The sequence below is a fragment of the Lithobates pipiens genome, unplaced genomic scaffold, assembly GCF_037356315.1.
Source record: "Lithobates pipiens isolate NorthernLeopardFrog02 unplaced genomic scaffold, aLitPip1_a1.2 Scaffold_117, whole genome shotgun sequence".
NCBI classification, from domain to species: Eukaryota; Metazoa; Chordata; class Amphibia; order Anura; family Ranidae; genus Lithobates; species Lithobates pipiens.
In genome coordinates this window covers 306,780-325,000 of record NW_027507704.1, presented here as the reverse complement: position 1 = coordinate 325,000, position 18,221 = coordinate 306,780, and the positions used below count along the sequence as shown (strand labels likewise).

Genomic DNA, 18,221 nt, shown 5'->3' with positions numbered 1-18,221 from the left:
AGCCACTCGCAGCTGGGCACTTCAAGGCTGAACAGATCTCTAGCCAAGCTTTTCCTCAGTACCTGAAACGTTTCCCGTCTCCTCAATGGTACTGGAAAAGTGTGAATTCGTCAATGTCCTTCCCAACTCAGTATCCAGACACTTCTCAGGATGCCACTTGCCGGCCCTCCTCCGAAGACTCCTCCCCGATCACTTCCATGAGCTGCGGTGCCTCTCCAAGCCGAGAGCACACCCGGACACCCGGACACCTTGAATCCTCCCTCAGTTACTGCGCCTCGGACCAGCCGGTTCCGAGACTTGGGAACGGACGGATCCTCACCCCACACCAGACGGGTCTATCAGGGGCCACTGACAGGAACATGTTGCGGGGTGTCGAACACCCCGTGACCAGGACCCCTCACAGGGCTACCCCGGTCCTGGAACCAGAACAGACCACACGGGCCTCACGAACAACTCCGGAACCCCGAACACGTGACCCACATCTGTTTTAAGTACCCCCCTTCCCAGACTCCTCAGTGGGCCCCGGCACTCCACTGATTGGCTCAGAGAAGGCCGATACCTAAACATCCAACCAGACCTGGTTCTGACCTGTCATGTGCTCCTCACCACTCACATGACCAGGCAGAACTTCCAAACACAGCCCGGCCAGACTGGTGTTAAGGCCAACCTACACAATTAATCCTCCGATCCTTTATTGTCCTGAGGCCAAAAACTAAATTTACATGCATGTGCATTCTGGGGGGATTACCCTTGAACTGGGTCTGTACACCCGCTGTGCCCATTATGAGGGGTTCCCACCATCTCTGTGCTGAGTTCCCAGGTCTGTACACCCGCTGTGCCCATTATGAGGGGTTCCCACCATCTCTGTGCTGAGTTCCCGGGTCTGTACACCCGCTGTGCCCATTATGAGGGGTTCTCACCATCCCTGTGCTGAGTTCCCGGGTCTGTACACCCGCTGTGCCCATTATGAGGGGTTCTCACCATCCCTGTGCTGAGTTCCTGGGTCTGTACACCCGCTGTGCCCATTATGAGGGGTTCTCACCATCCCTGTGCTGAGTTCCCGGGTCTGTACACCCGCTGTGCCCATTATGAGGGGTTCCCACCATCCCTGTGCTGAGTTCCCGGGTCTGTACACCCGCTGTGCCCATTATGAGGGGTTCCCACCATCCCTGTGCTGAGTTCCCGGGTCTGTACACCCGCTGTGCCCATTATGAGGGGTTCCCATCATCCCTGTGCTGAGTTCCCGGGTCTGTACACCCGCTGTGTCCATTATAAGGGGTTCCCACCATCCCTGTGCTGAGTTCTCAGGTCTGTACACCCGATGTGCCCATTATAAGAGGTTCCCACCATCCCTGTGCTGAGTTCTCAGGTCTGTACACCCGCTGTGCCCATTATGAGGGGTTCCCACCATCCCTGTGCTGAGTTCCCGGGTCTGTACACCCGCTGTGTCCATTATAAGGGGTTCCCACCATCCCTGTGCTGAGTTCCCGGGTCTGTACACCCGCTGTGCCCATTATAAGGGGTTCCCACCATCCCTGTGCTGAGTTCTCAGGTCTGTACACCCGCTGTGCCCATTATGAGGGGTTCCCACCATCCCTGTGCTGAGTTCCCGGGTCTGTACACCCGCTGTGCCAATTATGAGGGGTTCCCACCATCCCTGTGCTGAGTTCCCGGGTCTGTACACCCGCTGTGCCCATTATGAGGGGTTCCCACCATCCCTGTGCTGAGTTCCCGGGTCTGTACACCCGCTGTGCCCATTATGAGGGGTTCCCACCATCCCTGTGCTGAGTTCCCGGGTCTGTACACCCGCTGTGCCCATTATGAGGGGTTCCCACCATCCCTGTGCTGAGTTCCCGGGTCTGTACACCCGCTGTGCCCATTATGAGGGGTTCCCACCATCCCTGTGCTGAGTTCCCGGGTCTGTACACCCGCTGTGCCCATTGTGAGGGGTTCCCATCATCCCTGCTGGATTAGTTTATATTAACGAGAACGTAACATAAGGATCTGAAGATCCCATAGTGGGTGGGAACACTCAGATCTGTATAGTATAGGGATCTCTACCGGAGTCCCTCTGGCTGGAATGACTGACCCTTTAGTACTCCCTGCTGGCTCCTGCACTTAGACTTCCAGTCATTCTCTCCTCTTCTCTCTGCAGGGATCCATCAGTTGGCGTTTTCATTCTTCATGTTCTTTTCTCTCGGTCACATGATCACAACGCTTCGCATATGGAGGAAGAGCAGGAAACTTTCTGTAAGTTGTGAGGTAAGTGTGAGGACCTCCTCCATCCCCCACCCTTCTCCTAATGAAACTCGACTGACACGTCCCATCATCCTTCATGCCACTAACACGCAGCAATGCCTGGCGTTATCCACCAATCAATCTCACCCCCCCCCCACTGTGTCCTCCCAACCAATAGAAGAGAATTTCAGAATCTCGCACACACCTGGAGAAGGGAATTATTATCTCTATAAGACGGGAAATGTAAAGACGCCATCACACTACATCTTCCTTCCCCCAAATCAGAATTGGTCCATGTGTTATATGACCTGTCCTCTGAGGGGCACGTGAGGCCCATCCCCTGAGGAATATTTAGGGCCTGTCCTATGGGGGACACGTAATGCTTGTCCTCTGGGGAAGTTGTAAGGCCCATCTTCTGAGGGTCACGCAAGGCTTGTCCTCTGGAGAATACTTAGGGCCTGTCCTATGGGGGAGTAGTAAGGTCCACCCTCTGAGGGACACGTGAGGCCCGTTCTCCGAGGGACACGTGAGGCCCGTTCTCCGAGGGACACGTGAGGCCCGTTCTCCGAGGGACACGTGAGGCCCGTTCTCCGAGGGACACGTGAGGCCCGTTCTCCGAGGGACACGTGAGGCCCGTTCTCCGGGGGACACGTGAGGCCCGTTCTCCGGGGGACACGTGAGGCCCGTTCTCCGGGGGACACGTGAGGCCCGTTCTCCGGGGGACACGTGGGGCCCGTTCTCCGGGGGACACGTGGGGCCCGTTCTCCGGGGGACACGTGGGGCCCGTTCTCCGGGGGACACGTGGGGCCCGTTCTCCGGGGGACACGTGGGGCCCGTTCTCCGGGGGACACGTGGGGCCCGTTCTCCGGGGGACACGTGGGGCCCGTCCTCTGAGGGACATGTGAGGCTTGTTTTCTGGGAAATATTTAGGGCCTGTCCTATGGGGGACATGTAGGGCTTGTCCTCTGGGGGAGTAGTAAGACCCATCTTCTGGGGAACATATAAGGCCTGTCCTCTGAGGGACATGTGAGGACTGTCGTTTGGGGGACACGTGAGGTCTGTCCTCTGAGGCCCGTCCTTTGGGGGGCACGTAAGGCCCATCCTCTAGGTCAGGGGTTCTCCTGTCTCTTCTCTCTCAGGCCTCCAGCAAGCTGCATATCCCCCAACCTCCCACAGTGCTGCCCAGCTTCCCACAACCTCCACCAGCCCTCTACAGTGCTCCCCAGCCTTCTCCAAAAACCTCACCACTTACAGGGCCACCGAGTCTGCTGTAGGGACCCCTAACCCCCATCACAGCCCCCCACAGTGACCCCCTTTACAACCCCCACAGTGACCCCCAGCCCCATCCAGAGCCCTCCAGCATTTCAGTCCATGTTTTCTATTCCCGTTCTTGTATTTTGTGAGTATAAACGTTTTTTACTGTTGGGACATGGAGGGTTTTGGAGGAATTCCCCCCGGGGGCCGGTCTCAGTGGAGACCCCCTTGGTGTCGGTGACTCTTCCTGTGTCTGTGGACCCTACAGGTGACATTTTCCTCTCTTTGTCTCAGGAGCGGAGGTCCTACACCTATAAGAAACATCTCTTCCTCTTCAACCTTCTGGCGTTCCTGATCTCCATCGTGTTTTATTTCCGCCACAACATGTACTGTGAGGCCGGAGGTAGGGTTTCGGCACGGGGGGAACTCGTACATCGGGGGGGCTGATCTATATAAAAGGTCAGAATTGATGATTTGCTGCATAATTCAGTCCATCAGTTTTTTTAAAGCTTCCTTTCGTCAAATTTCTACTTATTTTCCCAAGATTTTGTCAAAAGTGAATTATTGGTATTATTTTATAGAGATTTTACTGCTTTCTACAGATTAGGATAATTGTAGGGGTGCGGGGATGTGTAGATTAGGGGAGGGTTGAGGGGCGGGGAGGTGTAGATTAGGGGAGGGTTGAGGGGCGGGGAGGTGTAGATTAGGGGAGGGTTGAGGGGCGGGGAGGTGTAGATTGGGGGATGGTTGAGGGGCTGGGAGGTGTAGATTAGGGGGAGGGTTGAGGGGTGGGGAGGTGTAGATTAGGGGAGGGTTGAGGGGCGGGGTGGTGTAGATTGGGGGATGGTTGAGGGGTGGGGAGGTGTAGATTAGGGGGAGGGTTGAGGGGCGGGGAGGTGTAGATTAGGGGGGAGGGTTGAGGGGCGGGGAGGTGTAGATTGGGGGATGGTTGAGGGGTGGGGAGATGTAGATTAGGGGGAGGGTTGAGGGGCGGGGAAGTGTAGATTAGGGGAGGGTTGAGGGGCGGGGAAGTGTAGATTGGGGGATGGTTGAGGGGCTGAGAGGTGTAGATTAGGGGGAGGGTTGAGGGGTGGGGAGGTGTAGATTAGGGGAGGGTTGAGGGGCGGGGTGGTGTAGATTGGGGGATGGTTGAGGGGTGGGGAGGTGTAGATTAGGGGGAGGGTTGAGGGGCGGGGAGGTGTAGATTAGGGGGGAGGGTTGAGGGGCGGGGAGGTGTAGATTGGGGGATGGTTGAGGGGCGGGGAGGTGTAGATTAGGGGGAGGGTTGAGGGGCGGGGAGGTTTAGATTAGGGGGAGGGTTGAGGGGCGGGGAGGTGTAGATTAGGGGGAAGGTTGAGGGGCGGGGAGGTGTAGATTAGGGGGAGGGTTGAGGGGCGGGGAGGTGTAGATTGGGGGATGGTTGAGGGGCGGGGAGGTGTAGATTAGGGGGAGGGTTGAGGGGCGGGGAGGTGTAGATTAGGGGAGGGTTGAGGGGTGGGGAGGTGTAGATTAGGGGGAGGGTTGAGGGGCGGGGAGGTGTAGATTAGGGGGAGGGTTGAGGGGCGGGGAGGTGTAGATTAGGGGGAGGGTTGAGGGGCGGGGAGGTTTAGATTAGGGGGAGGGTTGAGGGGCGGGGAGGTGTAGATTAGGGGGAAGGTTGAGGGGCGGGGAGGTGTAGATTAGGGGGAGGGTTGAGGGGCGGGAAGGTGTAGATTGGGGGGGGGGGCATTGTTACATGTCTTACTATGTGTGGTGATTGGTCCCTGATCTCGAGGAACTCATCGTTTTCTTTCTTGTACATCACGGGACACAGAGCCACGGTAGTTACTGTCTGGGTTATATGGCACCTTCAGGTGATTGGACACTGGCACACCCTAGACAGGAAGTTAAATTCCCCATATAATCCCTCCCCTTACTGGGAGTACCTCAGTTTTTTCGCCTGTGTCTTAGGTGTTGGTCACGAGTGAAGATGTGCTGGGCTGAGCTCCACTGGAATATTCCTTGCTGGGGCAATCCATGCAACCGGATCCATTCAAAGTGTCTTTTCCAGGCTGAATTGAATGTTACCCGGGCCTCGTGTCCGAAGAAACAGGGTTTTGGCTGTAACGCTTCTCTTTTTAGAGAGCTGGACCCCGAGATCCAGTATTTGTTTTTTTTCAGCCATATTCCTGGCGGGGTGCTTTACAGGCCCAGGGCTGTGGATCCCCCGATAAAAAGGGGCACCGGTTCCTGAAGGTTTTCTAATGGAGCCCACCGTGAGAGGTGAAGATTGGGTCTGTTGCCGCAGAATCCTGCAGCTGGATAAGGGAAGGGAGATTCCTAAAGAATTTTTCTAATTCTTGTGGGTTTTATCCTTTAAAGTAAATGTTGTCATGCCTATAGTCACCACCGGGGGCTGTGAAGAGCCCATACCTGTCCATGCTTGTCAGTCTCACTCTGTGTCACAAGCTGCACTCTTCCTCCGGCCCAGGCTCCAGGTAAAGTCGTGGGAAAGGGGGGGAGGGGTTTCTTCTCCCAGGAATATCACCCCTCAGGTAGCTCTCCTCCAGGCAGAGGGAGCATAGCATTAGACGGCGGTGTAGCGCGCCGCTCCCGCCACCATTACGGCAGTGCCCTTCGGCAGCTCTCCTCCTCCTCCCCCCAGTCCTCCTCCATGCAGTCCGGCCAGGATCGGAGTCCGCTCGTGTGGGAAAACGCTCTATTTTGAAATAGATGAGGGAGGGGGGGGGCGCGATAGGTGGTCGGAGGAAGGGGGCGGGGCTTGGCGTCAGTGCGCTTCAGCGTTCACAACCCAGGCTGCGTAGCTATAAAATGCACCTTTTTTCGGGTGCATACAGCTGAAGGAGGGACAAAGAGCGGACGGGAGGCATGTGAGTGGGTGACACTGGCATTCCCAGGCACATTTACTTTAAGCAGAAATTGAACCATCAGAAGAACAGCGCATCAGAGAGACTCATAGTCTGATGTGAAAAGCATAAAAACTATTTATTAAAATGAAAAAGAAAAAAACTCAATAAAAGACGTCTGATCCTCCAGGGATCTTAAAACCTTTACATCAGTCAATCACGACAATAAAACAACAGTTGCTTGATGATAAGTTAACCCTGGGATCTTCTACTCGTAACTTTGAGATGTTGGTAAAAACAGGGCTGTGTTGCTAGTGTAGTCTATTGTACACGTAGATTGAATGATTGTGGGTGATTATCTCCCAGAGGCAGGGGGAACCAGTGAAGTTCGTATATAGGTGTAAATAAATGGTTGGAACTGAGTTCCCAAAAGACACTCACTTTTGTTAATGGCTGGACTGTAGGGCTGGGGCGCCGTCACGCTGAGCTGGAGGAGTGGAAGAAAAAGGGTCAATCCTGCTCCCTGTGCTCCGGGACGGAGGTGCAGTAAGCGCTGAAGGATGTTAATCCAAGTTGGACACAAGGTGGCGTCCACCTTGTGTGTTGGAGAGGCTTGGAGCGCAGCGCTTCGCTTGCCCGAACGGTTGCGGGTCACTATTGGTCACGTGGAAGGCTCCGTAGCGAGGGGGGTTGTTGTCATGCCGACCGGCCTGCTAACATGTTTCGCGCGCATGCGCTTTATCAAACAGCTTGTTTTATTGTCGTGATTGACTGATGTAAAGGTTTTAAGATCCCTGGAGGATCAGACGTCTTTTATTGAGTTTTTTTCTTTTTCATTTTAATAAATTGTTTTTATGCTTTTCACATCAGACTATGAGTCTCTCTGATGCGCTGTTCTTCTGATGGTTCAATTTCTGCTTTCTTCCACCATGTCCAAAGTGGTCTAGCAGCTGCACATTGAGACTAATTATAGGCCCTCTATGAGACAACAATTAACCTTATATTTGGATAAAGCGTTCTCTACAAAAGGTTTTTTCCATTTGTGCGCCAAGAACTTTTGTTTTTAACATTTACTTTAAGCATCAGGCTGAGCTTAATAGCAGCGGCAGTTGCTGGACTATTGGCTCAGCAGCGGGTGCATTTTTTTTGGTGGTACCTCTGCGTTTGTGCTCGGCCCTATGACCAGAAGAGGTGGTTCAAATGCCGCAAAGACACAAAGGAGTCGCTCTCAGGTCCTAAGGACCCCTCCCCCAGCAACACCATCCCATACTAAAGAGGCTGGTCAGAGTGACCCATCAGGGGCTGAAATTGCTTCCGACACTTCAGCCCCTGTCTATATAACTGAGAAGGTTTTCTCCTCAGTTATGAGTGGATTGGAGGAAAGATTAGTGGCTTTAATCACGTCTTCATGGAGTGGAATAAAATGCATTAGGCCCCCTTCTACCACCCAGGATCCCCAAACAGAGGGACACTGGCAGGGGGAAGATGAATCCCCCCATCAGGGGACCGTGAACAGGCTGATGACTCCCCTTCCGAAGAATCGAGTGGGGAAGGGCCTTCTTCAGCTTCACATGCTGAGAAGTTGCTGGTGCATTCTCTTACTGAAATGGTCCTGCTCCACATTTAAGCGTCGGTTGAAGAGCCCACTTCTTGCTGGGGTTCATTGCAGCCCCCTCAAGCCTTTGCGTGCCTTTCCTGTCCATTCATTACTAGAAAAGCTTATGTATTGTGAGTGGGGTCACCCAGATAAGCACTTTTTCCCTCCCTAAAAAGTTTTCAACGCTTTATTCTATGGAGGAAAAATTGACAAAGATGTGGGCTACACCAGCAATGGACGCTGCTACATCCTCTGTGAGTAAAAGTTTGACTTGTCCGGTTGACAACGCTCAAATGCTTAGGGATCCAACCGATAAAAAGTTGGAATTCCTGTTAAAAAAAAACATTTTCTCTCTGGTAGGTTCAGCGGCTCAACCTGCAGGGGGCGGCAATTGGGGGTATGTCAATCCTTGAGAGATCATTTGAAACAAGTACTCAAGGTTTTTCCTGAACAGCAGGCCTGGGAATTATCCGAGCTGCCAGCGGCTTTGTGTTTTCTATTGAGATTCTATTCTTCACACCTCTTGCGTTACGCTTGGGTTTGTACATAAGCGTAGAATCTGATGGTTAAAAGGTTGGTCAGCCGAAGAGCCATGCAAAAAGCTCCTGGCTGGTTTTCCTTTCCGTGGTGAAAGGCTGTTTTGGGGAGGATTTGGACAAATATATCCAAAAAATATCAAGTGGGAAAAGTACCCTTTTGACAGTTAAGAAAAAGAGTCCCTCATTTTAACCGGGCCTTTTCTCCAGGGCCAGAGGCATCGGCCTCCAGGCAATCGCGACGGCCTCCACTGTCAGGTTCAAGAGGAAAACTTCAGGGTCAACCCCAGGGACAAAAGAGGACCTGGGGGAGGAAATCTACAAGACAGAACGCTAAAGCCTCTTTATGAAGGGGCGCCCTGCCGCTCGTTGGAGTAGGGGGAAGACTTCTGCAGTTTTCAAAAGGTCTGGCAGGAAGAACTTTGGGACAGATGGGTGGCCTACACAATAGCTCTAGGGTACAAACTAGAGATCCGAGAATTCCCATCTCCTTGTTTCCTCAGGTCAAATGTCCCCAAAGATCCAGAGAAAAAGAAGTCTCTCTTTTTAGCATTCGACCAACTTTTGTCCCAAAAAGTGATCATGGTGGTCCCCATGGAAGAGCAGGGGTTGGGGTTTTAGTCAAACCTTTTCACAGTACCAAAACCAAATGGAGATGTCAGACCCATTCTAGATCTCAAAGATCTAAACCAGTTCCTGAAGATTCGCTCTTTTCGCACATGGAATCTATCCAATCTGTTGTCTCCGTCCTACAAGGGGGAGATCTTCTGGCATCAGTCAACATCTATTACTACTATTTTCCCCGCTCACCGGAAGTATCTGCGTTTTGAAGTAGAAGGACTTCATTTTCAGTTTGTAACTCTACCTTTCGGTCTAGCTACTGCACCTCGGGTGTTTACAAAACGCATGGCCCTTGCTCTGTCCAGATTAAGGAATCAAGGTATAACAATAATAGCATACCTGGACGACCTGCTCTTAATAGACCGGTCGGTAGTCCGCTTGGATCAAAGCGTGGTAACCACAGTCAACTACCTTGAATTCCTAGGTTGGGTCATCAACCTAGAGAAATCTTCTTTAAAGCCAGTAAGAAGATTAGAGTACTTGGGTCTGGTCATAGATAAAGCCCATAAGAAGGTGTTTTTACTCCAGGCAAAGATCAGCACCATAAAGGAGCTGGTCCAAAGGGTCAGGGCAAAGAAGGGGCCTTCTATTCACCTTTTGTATAAGGTTGTTGGGGAAGATGGTGGCTTCATTCAAAGCAGTTCCCTACGCTCAGTTGCATTCGAGACTGCTGCAAAACAGTATCCTATCGGCCTGGAACAAGAAGATTCAGGAACTGGATTTTCCAATGCCTTTGTCAACAAAAGTGCACCAGAGCCTCAGTTGGTGGAGGACATCCGAGAATCTGCAGAAGGGGAAATCCTTACCGGTTACCTGAAAGGTGGTAACAACAGATGCCAGCCTTTCAGGTTGGGGGGACAGTCCTGGAAGAAGCATCTGTCCAAGGGAAATGGCCCAGAACCGAAAGGACCTTACCCATCAATATTCTAGAGCATGGGTCTTCAAACTATGGCCCTCCAGATGTTCAGGAACTACAATTCCCATCATGCCTAGTCATGTCTGTGAATGTCAGAGTTTTACAATGCCTCATGGGATGTGTAGTTTGGCAACAGCTGGAGGGCCGTAGTTTGAGGATCCCTGTTCTAGAGATTCGGGAAGCGCGTCTAGCCCTAAGGGCCTGGACATTCAGGATACAGAATTCTCCTGTCAGGATTCAATCCAACAATGCCACAGCAGTGGCTTATATCAATCACCAAGGGGGCACCAGAAGTCAGGCAGCCCAGGGAGAGGTAAACCATATCCTAACCTGGGCAGAAAAACGTGCAGTGTATTTTGTGCCGTCAATCAACATTCCAGGGGTAGAGAACTGGCAGGCAGACTACTTAAGGCGCCAGCAGTTGCTCCCGGGGAAATGGTCTCTTCACCCCGACATCTTCCTGGCTATGGGGGAGATGGGGGATCCCGGATGTAGATCTGTTTGTGTCCAGGTTCAACAACAAAGTCAACAACTTTGTGTGAAGAACAAGGGATCCACTCGCATGCGGAACAGATGCGTTGGTGACCCCGTGGGATCAGTTATCCCTGATTTATGCATTCCCTCCTATTCTGATGCTACCTCGACTTCTTTGCAGGATCAGGCAAGAAAGGACGTCAGTGGTTCTTGTGGCCCAGAAGATCTTAGTATTCAGAGCTCGTAAAGATGGCTGTAGGGGCCCCATGGACCCTACCACCACGTCCAGACCTGCTATCGCAGGGACCCGTGATCCATCCTACTTTACAAATGCTTAATTTAACGGTTTGTCTATTGAAACCCACGTTCTAAGGAATCGTGGGCTTTCAGACTCGGTGATACCTACCTTGAATAATGCAAGGAAGCCAGCTTCCAGAGTCATTTATTATAGAGTCTGGAAGGCGTATATCTCCTGGTGTGAATCCAGGGGTTGGCATCATATAAAGTATGGCATAGGCCAGGGATCTGCAATTAGCGGGCCTTCAGCTGTTGCAAAACTACAAGTCCCATCATGCCTCTGCCTTTGGGTGTCATGCTTGTGGCTGTCAGAGTCTTGCTATGCCTCATGGGATTTGTAGTTCTGCAACAGTTGGAGGTCCGCTAATTGCATATCCCTGTCATAGGTAGAATCCTTGCCTTTCTGCAAATGAGCTTAGAGATGAAGCTGGCCTTGAGTACTATCAAGGGCCAGCTCTCGGTATTGTTTCAACGTCCGCTTGCTTCACATTCTTTGGTCCAAAGCTTTATACAGGGGGTAATGCGGCTTAATCCACCGGTTAGAGCACTTCTGAACCCTCGGGAATTGAATTTAGTTACAGCAACAGCCTTTTGAGCCGATAAGACACATTCCTTTGGTCCTTTTGACAAGGAAGCTAGTTTTTCTGGTAGCCATTTCTTTTGCAAGAAGGGTATCAGAGTTGGCGGCGCTTTCTTGTAAAAAGCTATATTTAATCATTCACAAGGATAGAGTAGTATTGCGTCCTCATCCTAGCTTTCTGCCAAAGGTGGTTTCAGGTTTTCACCTAAACCAGGATATTGTTTTACCTTCATTTTTTCCAGAACCCTGTTCTACGGAAGAAAAGTCACTACATTCTTTGGACGTAGTGAGAGCGTTCAAGATCTATTTGAAGGTGACTGCTCAGATTTGGAAAATGGATGTTTTGTTCGTGTTGCCTGAAGGTCCTAGGAAAGGACGGGCAGCATCAAGATCCACTATTGCCAAATGGATTCAGCAGGTAATTATTCAAGCTTATGGCTTGAACAGGAAGGTTCCACCTGTCCAGGTTAAAACGCACTCCTCTAGGGCTGTTAGTGCTTTGTGGGAAGTGCATCACCAGGCCTCCATGGCTCAGATCTGCAAGGCCACAACTTGGTCTTCAGTCCATACTTTCACCAGATTCTATCAGGTGGATGCAAGGAGGTATAAGGATATTGCCTTCGGGCGCAGTGTACTGCAGGCAGCAGTATAGGCCTTCAGGTCTGATTGCACCCTACTTTTGTTTGTCTCCCTCCCCTCAGATCGCATTGCTCTGGGACATCCCATATAGTTACTATTATGGCTCTGTGTCCCATGATGTACGATAAAGAAAACAGGATTGTTATAACAGCTTACCTGTAAAATCCTTTTCTTGGAGTACATCGCGGGACACAGAGGTCCCTCCCCTCTTTCTTGTTACATGTGTATTGCTTTACTACAAAACTGAAGTACTCCCGCTAAGGGGAAGGGTTATATGGGGAATTGAACTTCCCATCTAGGGTGTGCCAGTGAAGGTGCCATATAACCCAGACAGTAATTACTGTGGCTCTGTGTCCCGTGATGTACAGTGCCTTGCGAAAGTATTCGGCCCCCTTGAACTTTTCAACCTTTTGCCACATTTCAGGCTTCAAACATAAAGATATAACATTTTAATTTTTTGTGAAGAATCACCAACAAGTGGGACACAATTGTGAAGTGGAATGAAATCTATTGGATATTTTAAACTTTTTTAGCAAATAAAGAACTGAAAAGTGGTGCGTGCAAAATTATTCGGCCCCTTTACTTTCAGTGCAGCAAACTCACTCCAGAAGTTCAGCGAGGATCTCTGAATGATCCAATGTTGTCCTAAATGACTGATGGTGATAAATAGAATCCACCTGTGTGTAATCAAGTCTCTGTATAAATGCACCTGCTCTGTGATAGTCTCAGGGTTCTGTTGAAAGCGCAGAGAGCATCATGAAGACCAAGGAACACACCAGGCAGGTCCGTAATACTGTTGTGGAGAAGTTTAAAGCCGGATTTGGATACAAAAAGATTTCCCAAGCTTTAAACATCCCAAGGAGCACTGTGCAAGCCATCATTTTGAAATGGAAGGAGTATCAGACCACTGCAAATCTACCAAGACCTGGCCGTCCCTCTAAACTTTCAGCTCAGACAAGGAGAAGACTGATCAGAGATGCAGCCAAGAGGCCCATGATCACTCTGGATGAACTGCAGAGGACTACAGCTGAGGTGGGAGAGTCTGTCCATAGGACAACAATCAGTCGTACACGGCACAAATCTGGCCTTTATGGAAGAGTGGCAAGAAGAAAGCCATTTCTCAAAGATTTCCATAAAAAGTCTCGTCTAAAGTTTGCCACAAGCCACCTGGGAGACACACCAAACATGTGGAAGAAGGTGCTCTGGTCACATGAAACCAAAATCCAACTTTTTGCCCACAATGCAAAACGATACGTTTGGCGTAAAAGCAACACAGCTCATGGCCCTCAACACACCATCCCCACTGTCACACATGGTGGTGGCAGCATCATGGTTTGGGCCTGCTTTTCTTCAGCAGGGACAGGGAAGATGGTTAAAATTGAGGGGAAGATGGATGCAGCCAAATACAGGACCATTCTGGATGAAAACCTGTTGGAGTCTGCAAAAGACCTGAAACCGGGACGGAGATTTATCTTCCAACAAGACAATGATCCCAAACATACAGCAAAATCTACAAAGGAATGGTTCACAAATAAACGTATCCAGGTGTTAGAATGGCCAAGTCAAAGTCCAGACCTGAATCCAATCGAGAATCTGTGGAAAGAGCTGAAAACTGCTGTTCACAAACGCTCTCCATCCAACCTCACTGAGCTCCAGCTGTTTTGCAAGGAAGAATGGGCAAGAATTTCAGTCTCTCGATGTGCAAAACTGATAGAGACACCCCAAGCGACTTGCAGCTGTAATCGCAGCAAAAGGCGGCTCTACAAAGTATTAACGCAAGGGGGCCCAATCATTTTACACACCCCACTTTTCATTTTTTTTATTAGTTAAAAAAGTTTCAAAAATCCAATAGATTTCGTTCCACTTCACAATTGTGTCCCACTTGTTGGTGATTCTTCACAACAAAATAAACATTTTATATCTTTATGTTTGAAGCCTGAAATGTGGCAAAAGGTTGAAAAGTTCAAGGGGGCCGAATACTTGCACAAGGCACTGTACTCCAAGAAAAGGATTTTACAGGTAAGCTGTTATAAAAATCCTATTTTTTTTTCTTTTTCTCTGTAGTGTACACCATCTTTGCCTTCCTGGAGTACCTGGTTGTCCTGTCCAATATGGGTTTCCACATGACGGCCTGGTGGGACTTTGGCAGCAAAGAGCTTGTGATCTGCTCGCCAGAGGAAGACAAGCGAATCTGAGAGGGGCGCATGGTGCTGGTCAATCATTCCACCACCCCCCGTCACCAGAGGCCTCATACTCCACGCGGAGCCTCCTTTACTGCTCTGAAGACACAGCAGAAGCCTCAGGCGGTGGAAGCTGGACGTGAAGATCCACGAGATGGTCCCACCACACCGGGGATCCTCCCGGCATGGCGCCGTGTTCAGTTTTTGCTTTTCCTGCAGTGAGCGGCTCCGAGTTCCAGAGTGTCTGGAGGGTCGTGTTTTGTGATTGGTCTATTCTGAGACAGTTGGTGTGCGGTGGGAGGAGATTATCGTTTCTTATAGTTAACATTTTCCGGTGATTGTACATTTTGGAGTTTTTTTATTTTAGTTTTTTCTAATAAAGTTTGAGAAAGAGAAAAAAAATTTGGGTAAATTTATTGTTGAGGAGATACAAGACGGAGGAGATGCCTCTCACGCATTTCTCCCCCAATTGCTCTCATCACTTGATCCCTATTGGGAAGAAATGTATCAGATGCAGGAGAGGCTCTTAATGGTGACATAGTAAGGCTTTGTTAGTTTGTAATACTTGCAATAAAGCTTGTCGGATATAAAAGGAAAAAAAAAAAAAAGCAGTGGAAGTGCCGCCTGTCTGTACACGAGCCGACGCGCTGCAGCTCATGGTGGGACTTTGTCAGCAAAGAGCTTCTCATCTCCCAATTGGAGGAAGACCAGCGAAATATTCAGTTATTTGCAGTTTATGGTGATTGTGCATTTGGAGTTTTTTTCAATATAGTTTGAGAAGGGAAAACAGACTCATTACTAGACCCTCTCCTATGTCCGACGCATTTCTCCCCAATCACTGTGACACACGGTTTGTTTAGTATGCCGTTCAGGCTCAATCACTACGGGGGAGTAAAGTGGGTAATGCTGCAACCATGGTAGGAGTGCCACCAAGGGCCGGAGCTCATCACTGGAAGGATGAGAGGAAAGATCTCTGGTGCCGCAGATCCACAGAGTCCTATGGTGGAACCCCCGTGACTAAAGCTATGGGCGGGGGGGGGCAAAACACATTGGAGGCGTGACATGGCGGGAACCCAAGCTGAGGTCTCTCTTATTACCAACATAGGACTCGGTGGATGTGTGGCACCAGGGATAATTTCTCTCCAATATTCATCGCTCTGCCCCCTACTGGGAAGAGACGCGTTGGACGTAGGAGATGACTTACCGGTGACATACGGTCAGGAGGCAAACTGAGCCCCCAAGTTTAGGCCCCTTTCTAAATAAAATCGAAGTCTTAATTTTTGGTGATAAGATAATTATTATGTAATAGAACAACAGAAAACAATCAGAAAAAAAAAAATTCAATACAAAAATATTTTATATATATATATAGTTTTTGAAATTTCTTTTTTTTTTTTAATTTCTCTACACAATTGTAAGATTTTAAAGGATGATTTGTAATGATAAAAATAAACATTTCCTGGAATAAAGATGAGTTTCTAAGTTTATATTTTGCACATTTCTTTGGGATACATTTTGGAGGGAAATGAGCCAATGAGAATCTTTTCACACTTCATCAATTAGAAGTCATTTTTTTTTTTGGAAATGTATTTGTGTATTTTGATTTGGTGAATATGATGCCAATGTGGAGCTTTCAGTACTGTATATTATGTTGTGGACCCCCCACCATGTACTCCAGACGAAGCAACATACCCGTACATCACTGCCTGCCTCCAGATTTACACCCAGCGGGAGTCTGTCAGCAGGTCCCAGCCACTGATTCACACCCCGGGTTCTACTGATCGGCTGTGTCCAATCACAGCCTAGAGCTCTGTGCTGACAATAAACACAGAGAACAATCTCTCTCTTCTCCCTGTAAAGCAGGCCTGATTACCAAAAATACAGACCTGATCACGGATGTGGAAATACGGGGCAATTTAGGGAACAGCGATCACAGGTCAATTGGCTTCAGTATAAATCACACAAATAGGAAACGTAAAGCAGGGCTTGACAAATTTGCTTAGAATCTAGGAGCCAGCTGAAAAAATTAGGAGCCAGTTATTTAAATCCTCTGCCCAGCGCCCAGAACTGCATGTCTGGGGCATTGGACAATAAGAATTGCTCATGCCTGATGCCAAGATAAAAAGACCATATTTAAAAAAAAAAAAAATAATATATCAACTTTTGTTTTGTTTTAAGATTTTGCAAATACTTTTTTTTCTCCTTCACTGATGGGCTTTGATAGGCTGCACTAATGTGCACTGATGGGGCGGCATTCAGGTTGGAACTAATGGGCACTGGCATGTGGCATTGATGGGCACCAATAGGCAGCACTGAGGTGCCACTAATGGGAACTGGCAGGTGGCACTGGATGACACTGGCAGGTGGCACTGGCAGGTAACACTGGCAGGTTTCACAGCCGATAGTGTAACTGTGAAACTGAATGCTCCCTGCAGTGCTGCACTGTGTGAAACTGTATGGAGAGAGAGAGAGAGAGGAGCCGACACATTCAGCGTGATGTCAGAGGTGGACGGGACCCGGCAGCTATCCAGCCAATGATTGGGCTGCTTAAGGGGAGGGGTCACATACACGTATCGGCCCGCCCAGATCCCATCGGCTGGTGTTGGAAAGCAGGGTCCCGCCCACCCCGACATTCAGCCTCAATTTTGACAGCTCCGATCTACACACAGTTTCACACACTGTGGCGCTGCTCTGCCAATAGTGTGTGGAGAAGGAGGAGGATGTCCGAGGCTGCTGAGCTGCTCTCTTCCTGCTCCATCCCGACTACCAGACAGTGCTCTGTGTCTGGAGGCACCAGACACAGAGGCACCCGTCAGTGAAAAAAACCCAGGCGCCAGGGCACAATTTCTAGTTGCAATGGCGACCTGGCGCCTGGGATTTGTCGAGCCCTGACGTAAAGGGACTACAAAGACATTGAATTTCAAAAGAGCCAACTTCCCTAAACTACGAACCTTACTAGAAGATATTAATTGGGATAAAATCTTAGGAACAAATAACGCGGAGGAGAGATGGGTTTGCTTTAAGAGCATATTAAATAAGGGCATTAGCCAATGCATCCCATTGGGTAATACATTTAAAAGAGCAAATAAATGTCCTGGATAGCTTATCTCCAATGTAAAAAATTCATATAAAAGGCCTTCATAAAATACAAGGCTGAGGGGTCATTATCAGCATTCCAACTGTACAAAGAATGCAATAAGAAATGTAAGGGTGCAATCAGGGCAACTAAGATAGAACACAAAAGGCACATAGCGGAGGAGAGTAAAAATAAATCCCAAGAAATTCTTTAAGACGGTAAACAGTAAAAAACGGAGGACAGACCATATTGGCCCCATAAAGAATGGGGAAGGACGTCTGGTTACAAAGGATGGGGAGATGGTGAAGGTATTGAATTATTCTTCTCCTCAGTCTTCACGAGGGAATCGGGGGCTTCAGTAACCAAAACTGCAGTGTTTATCCTCATGACACATCACAGGAAGCATCTCTATGGCTAACAGAGGACAGAATTAAAATTAGACTTGGGAAACTTAACCTTAATAAATCACTGGGACCAGGTGGCTTTCACCCGAGGGTACTTAGGGAACTCAGTCAAGTAAATGCCAGATCATTGTTCCTAATTTTTACTGAAAGTCTACTGACTGGAATGGTACCAGCTGATTGGAGAAAAGCCAATGTAGAACCAATATTTAAAAAAGGACCCAAAATACAGCCCTGGGAATTACAGACCATTTAGCCCAACATCAATAGTATGAAAACTCTTGGAGGGGATGATAAGGGACTATATACAAGATTTTAGTAATGAGAACGGTATCATTAGCAGTAATCAGCATGGATTCCTGAAGAATCGTTCTTGCCAAACCAATCTATCAACCTTCTATGAGGAGGTGAGTTGCCATCTAGATAAAGGAAGGCCCGTAGACGTGGTGTATGTGGATAAAGGAAGGCCCGTAGACGTGGTGTATGTGGATAAAGGAAGGCCCGTAGACGTGGTGTATCTAGATAAAGGAAGGCCCGTAGACGTGGTGTATCTAGATAAAGGAAGG

At 49.3% G+C, this 18,221-nt stretch overlaps 1 protein-coding gene across 1 annotated transcript in view; it reads left to right on the top strand.

Annotated features, from left to right (window-relative positions):
* Window positions 1-14,580, top strand: part of LOC143973798 (acyltransferase PGAP2-like) — a gene marked incomplete at its 5' end in the record, with an annotated part of 15,137 nt that extends 557 nt beyond the window's left edge. The window contains 3 exon segments of the mRNA XM_077474655.1: window positions 2,156-2,262; window positions 3,787-3,895; window positions 14,063-14,580. Coding sequence (XP_077330781.1) covers window positions 2,156-2,262; window positions 3,787-3,895; window positions 14,063-14,193 — 347 coding nt within the window.
* Window positions 14,581-18,221: the final 3,641 nt, after the last annotated feature.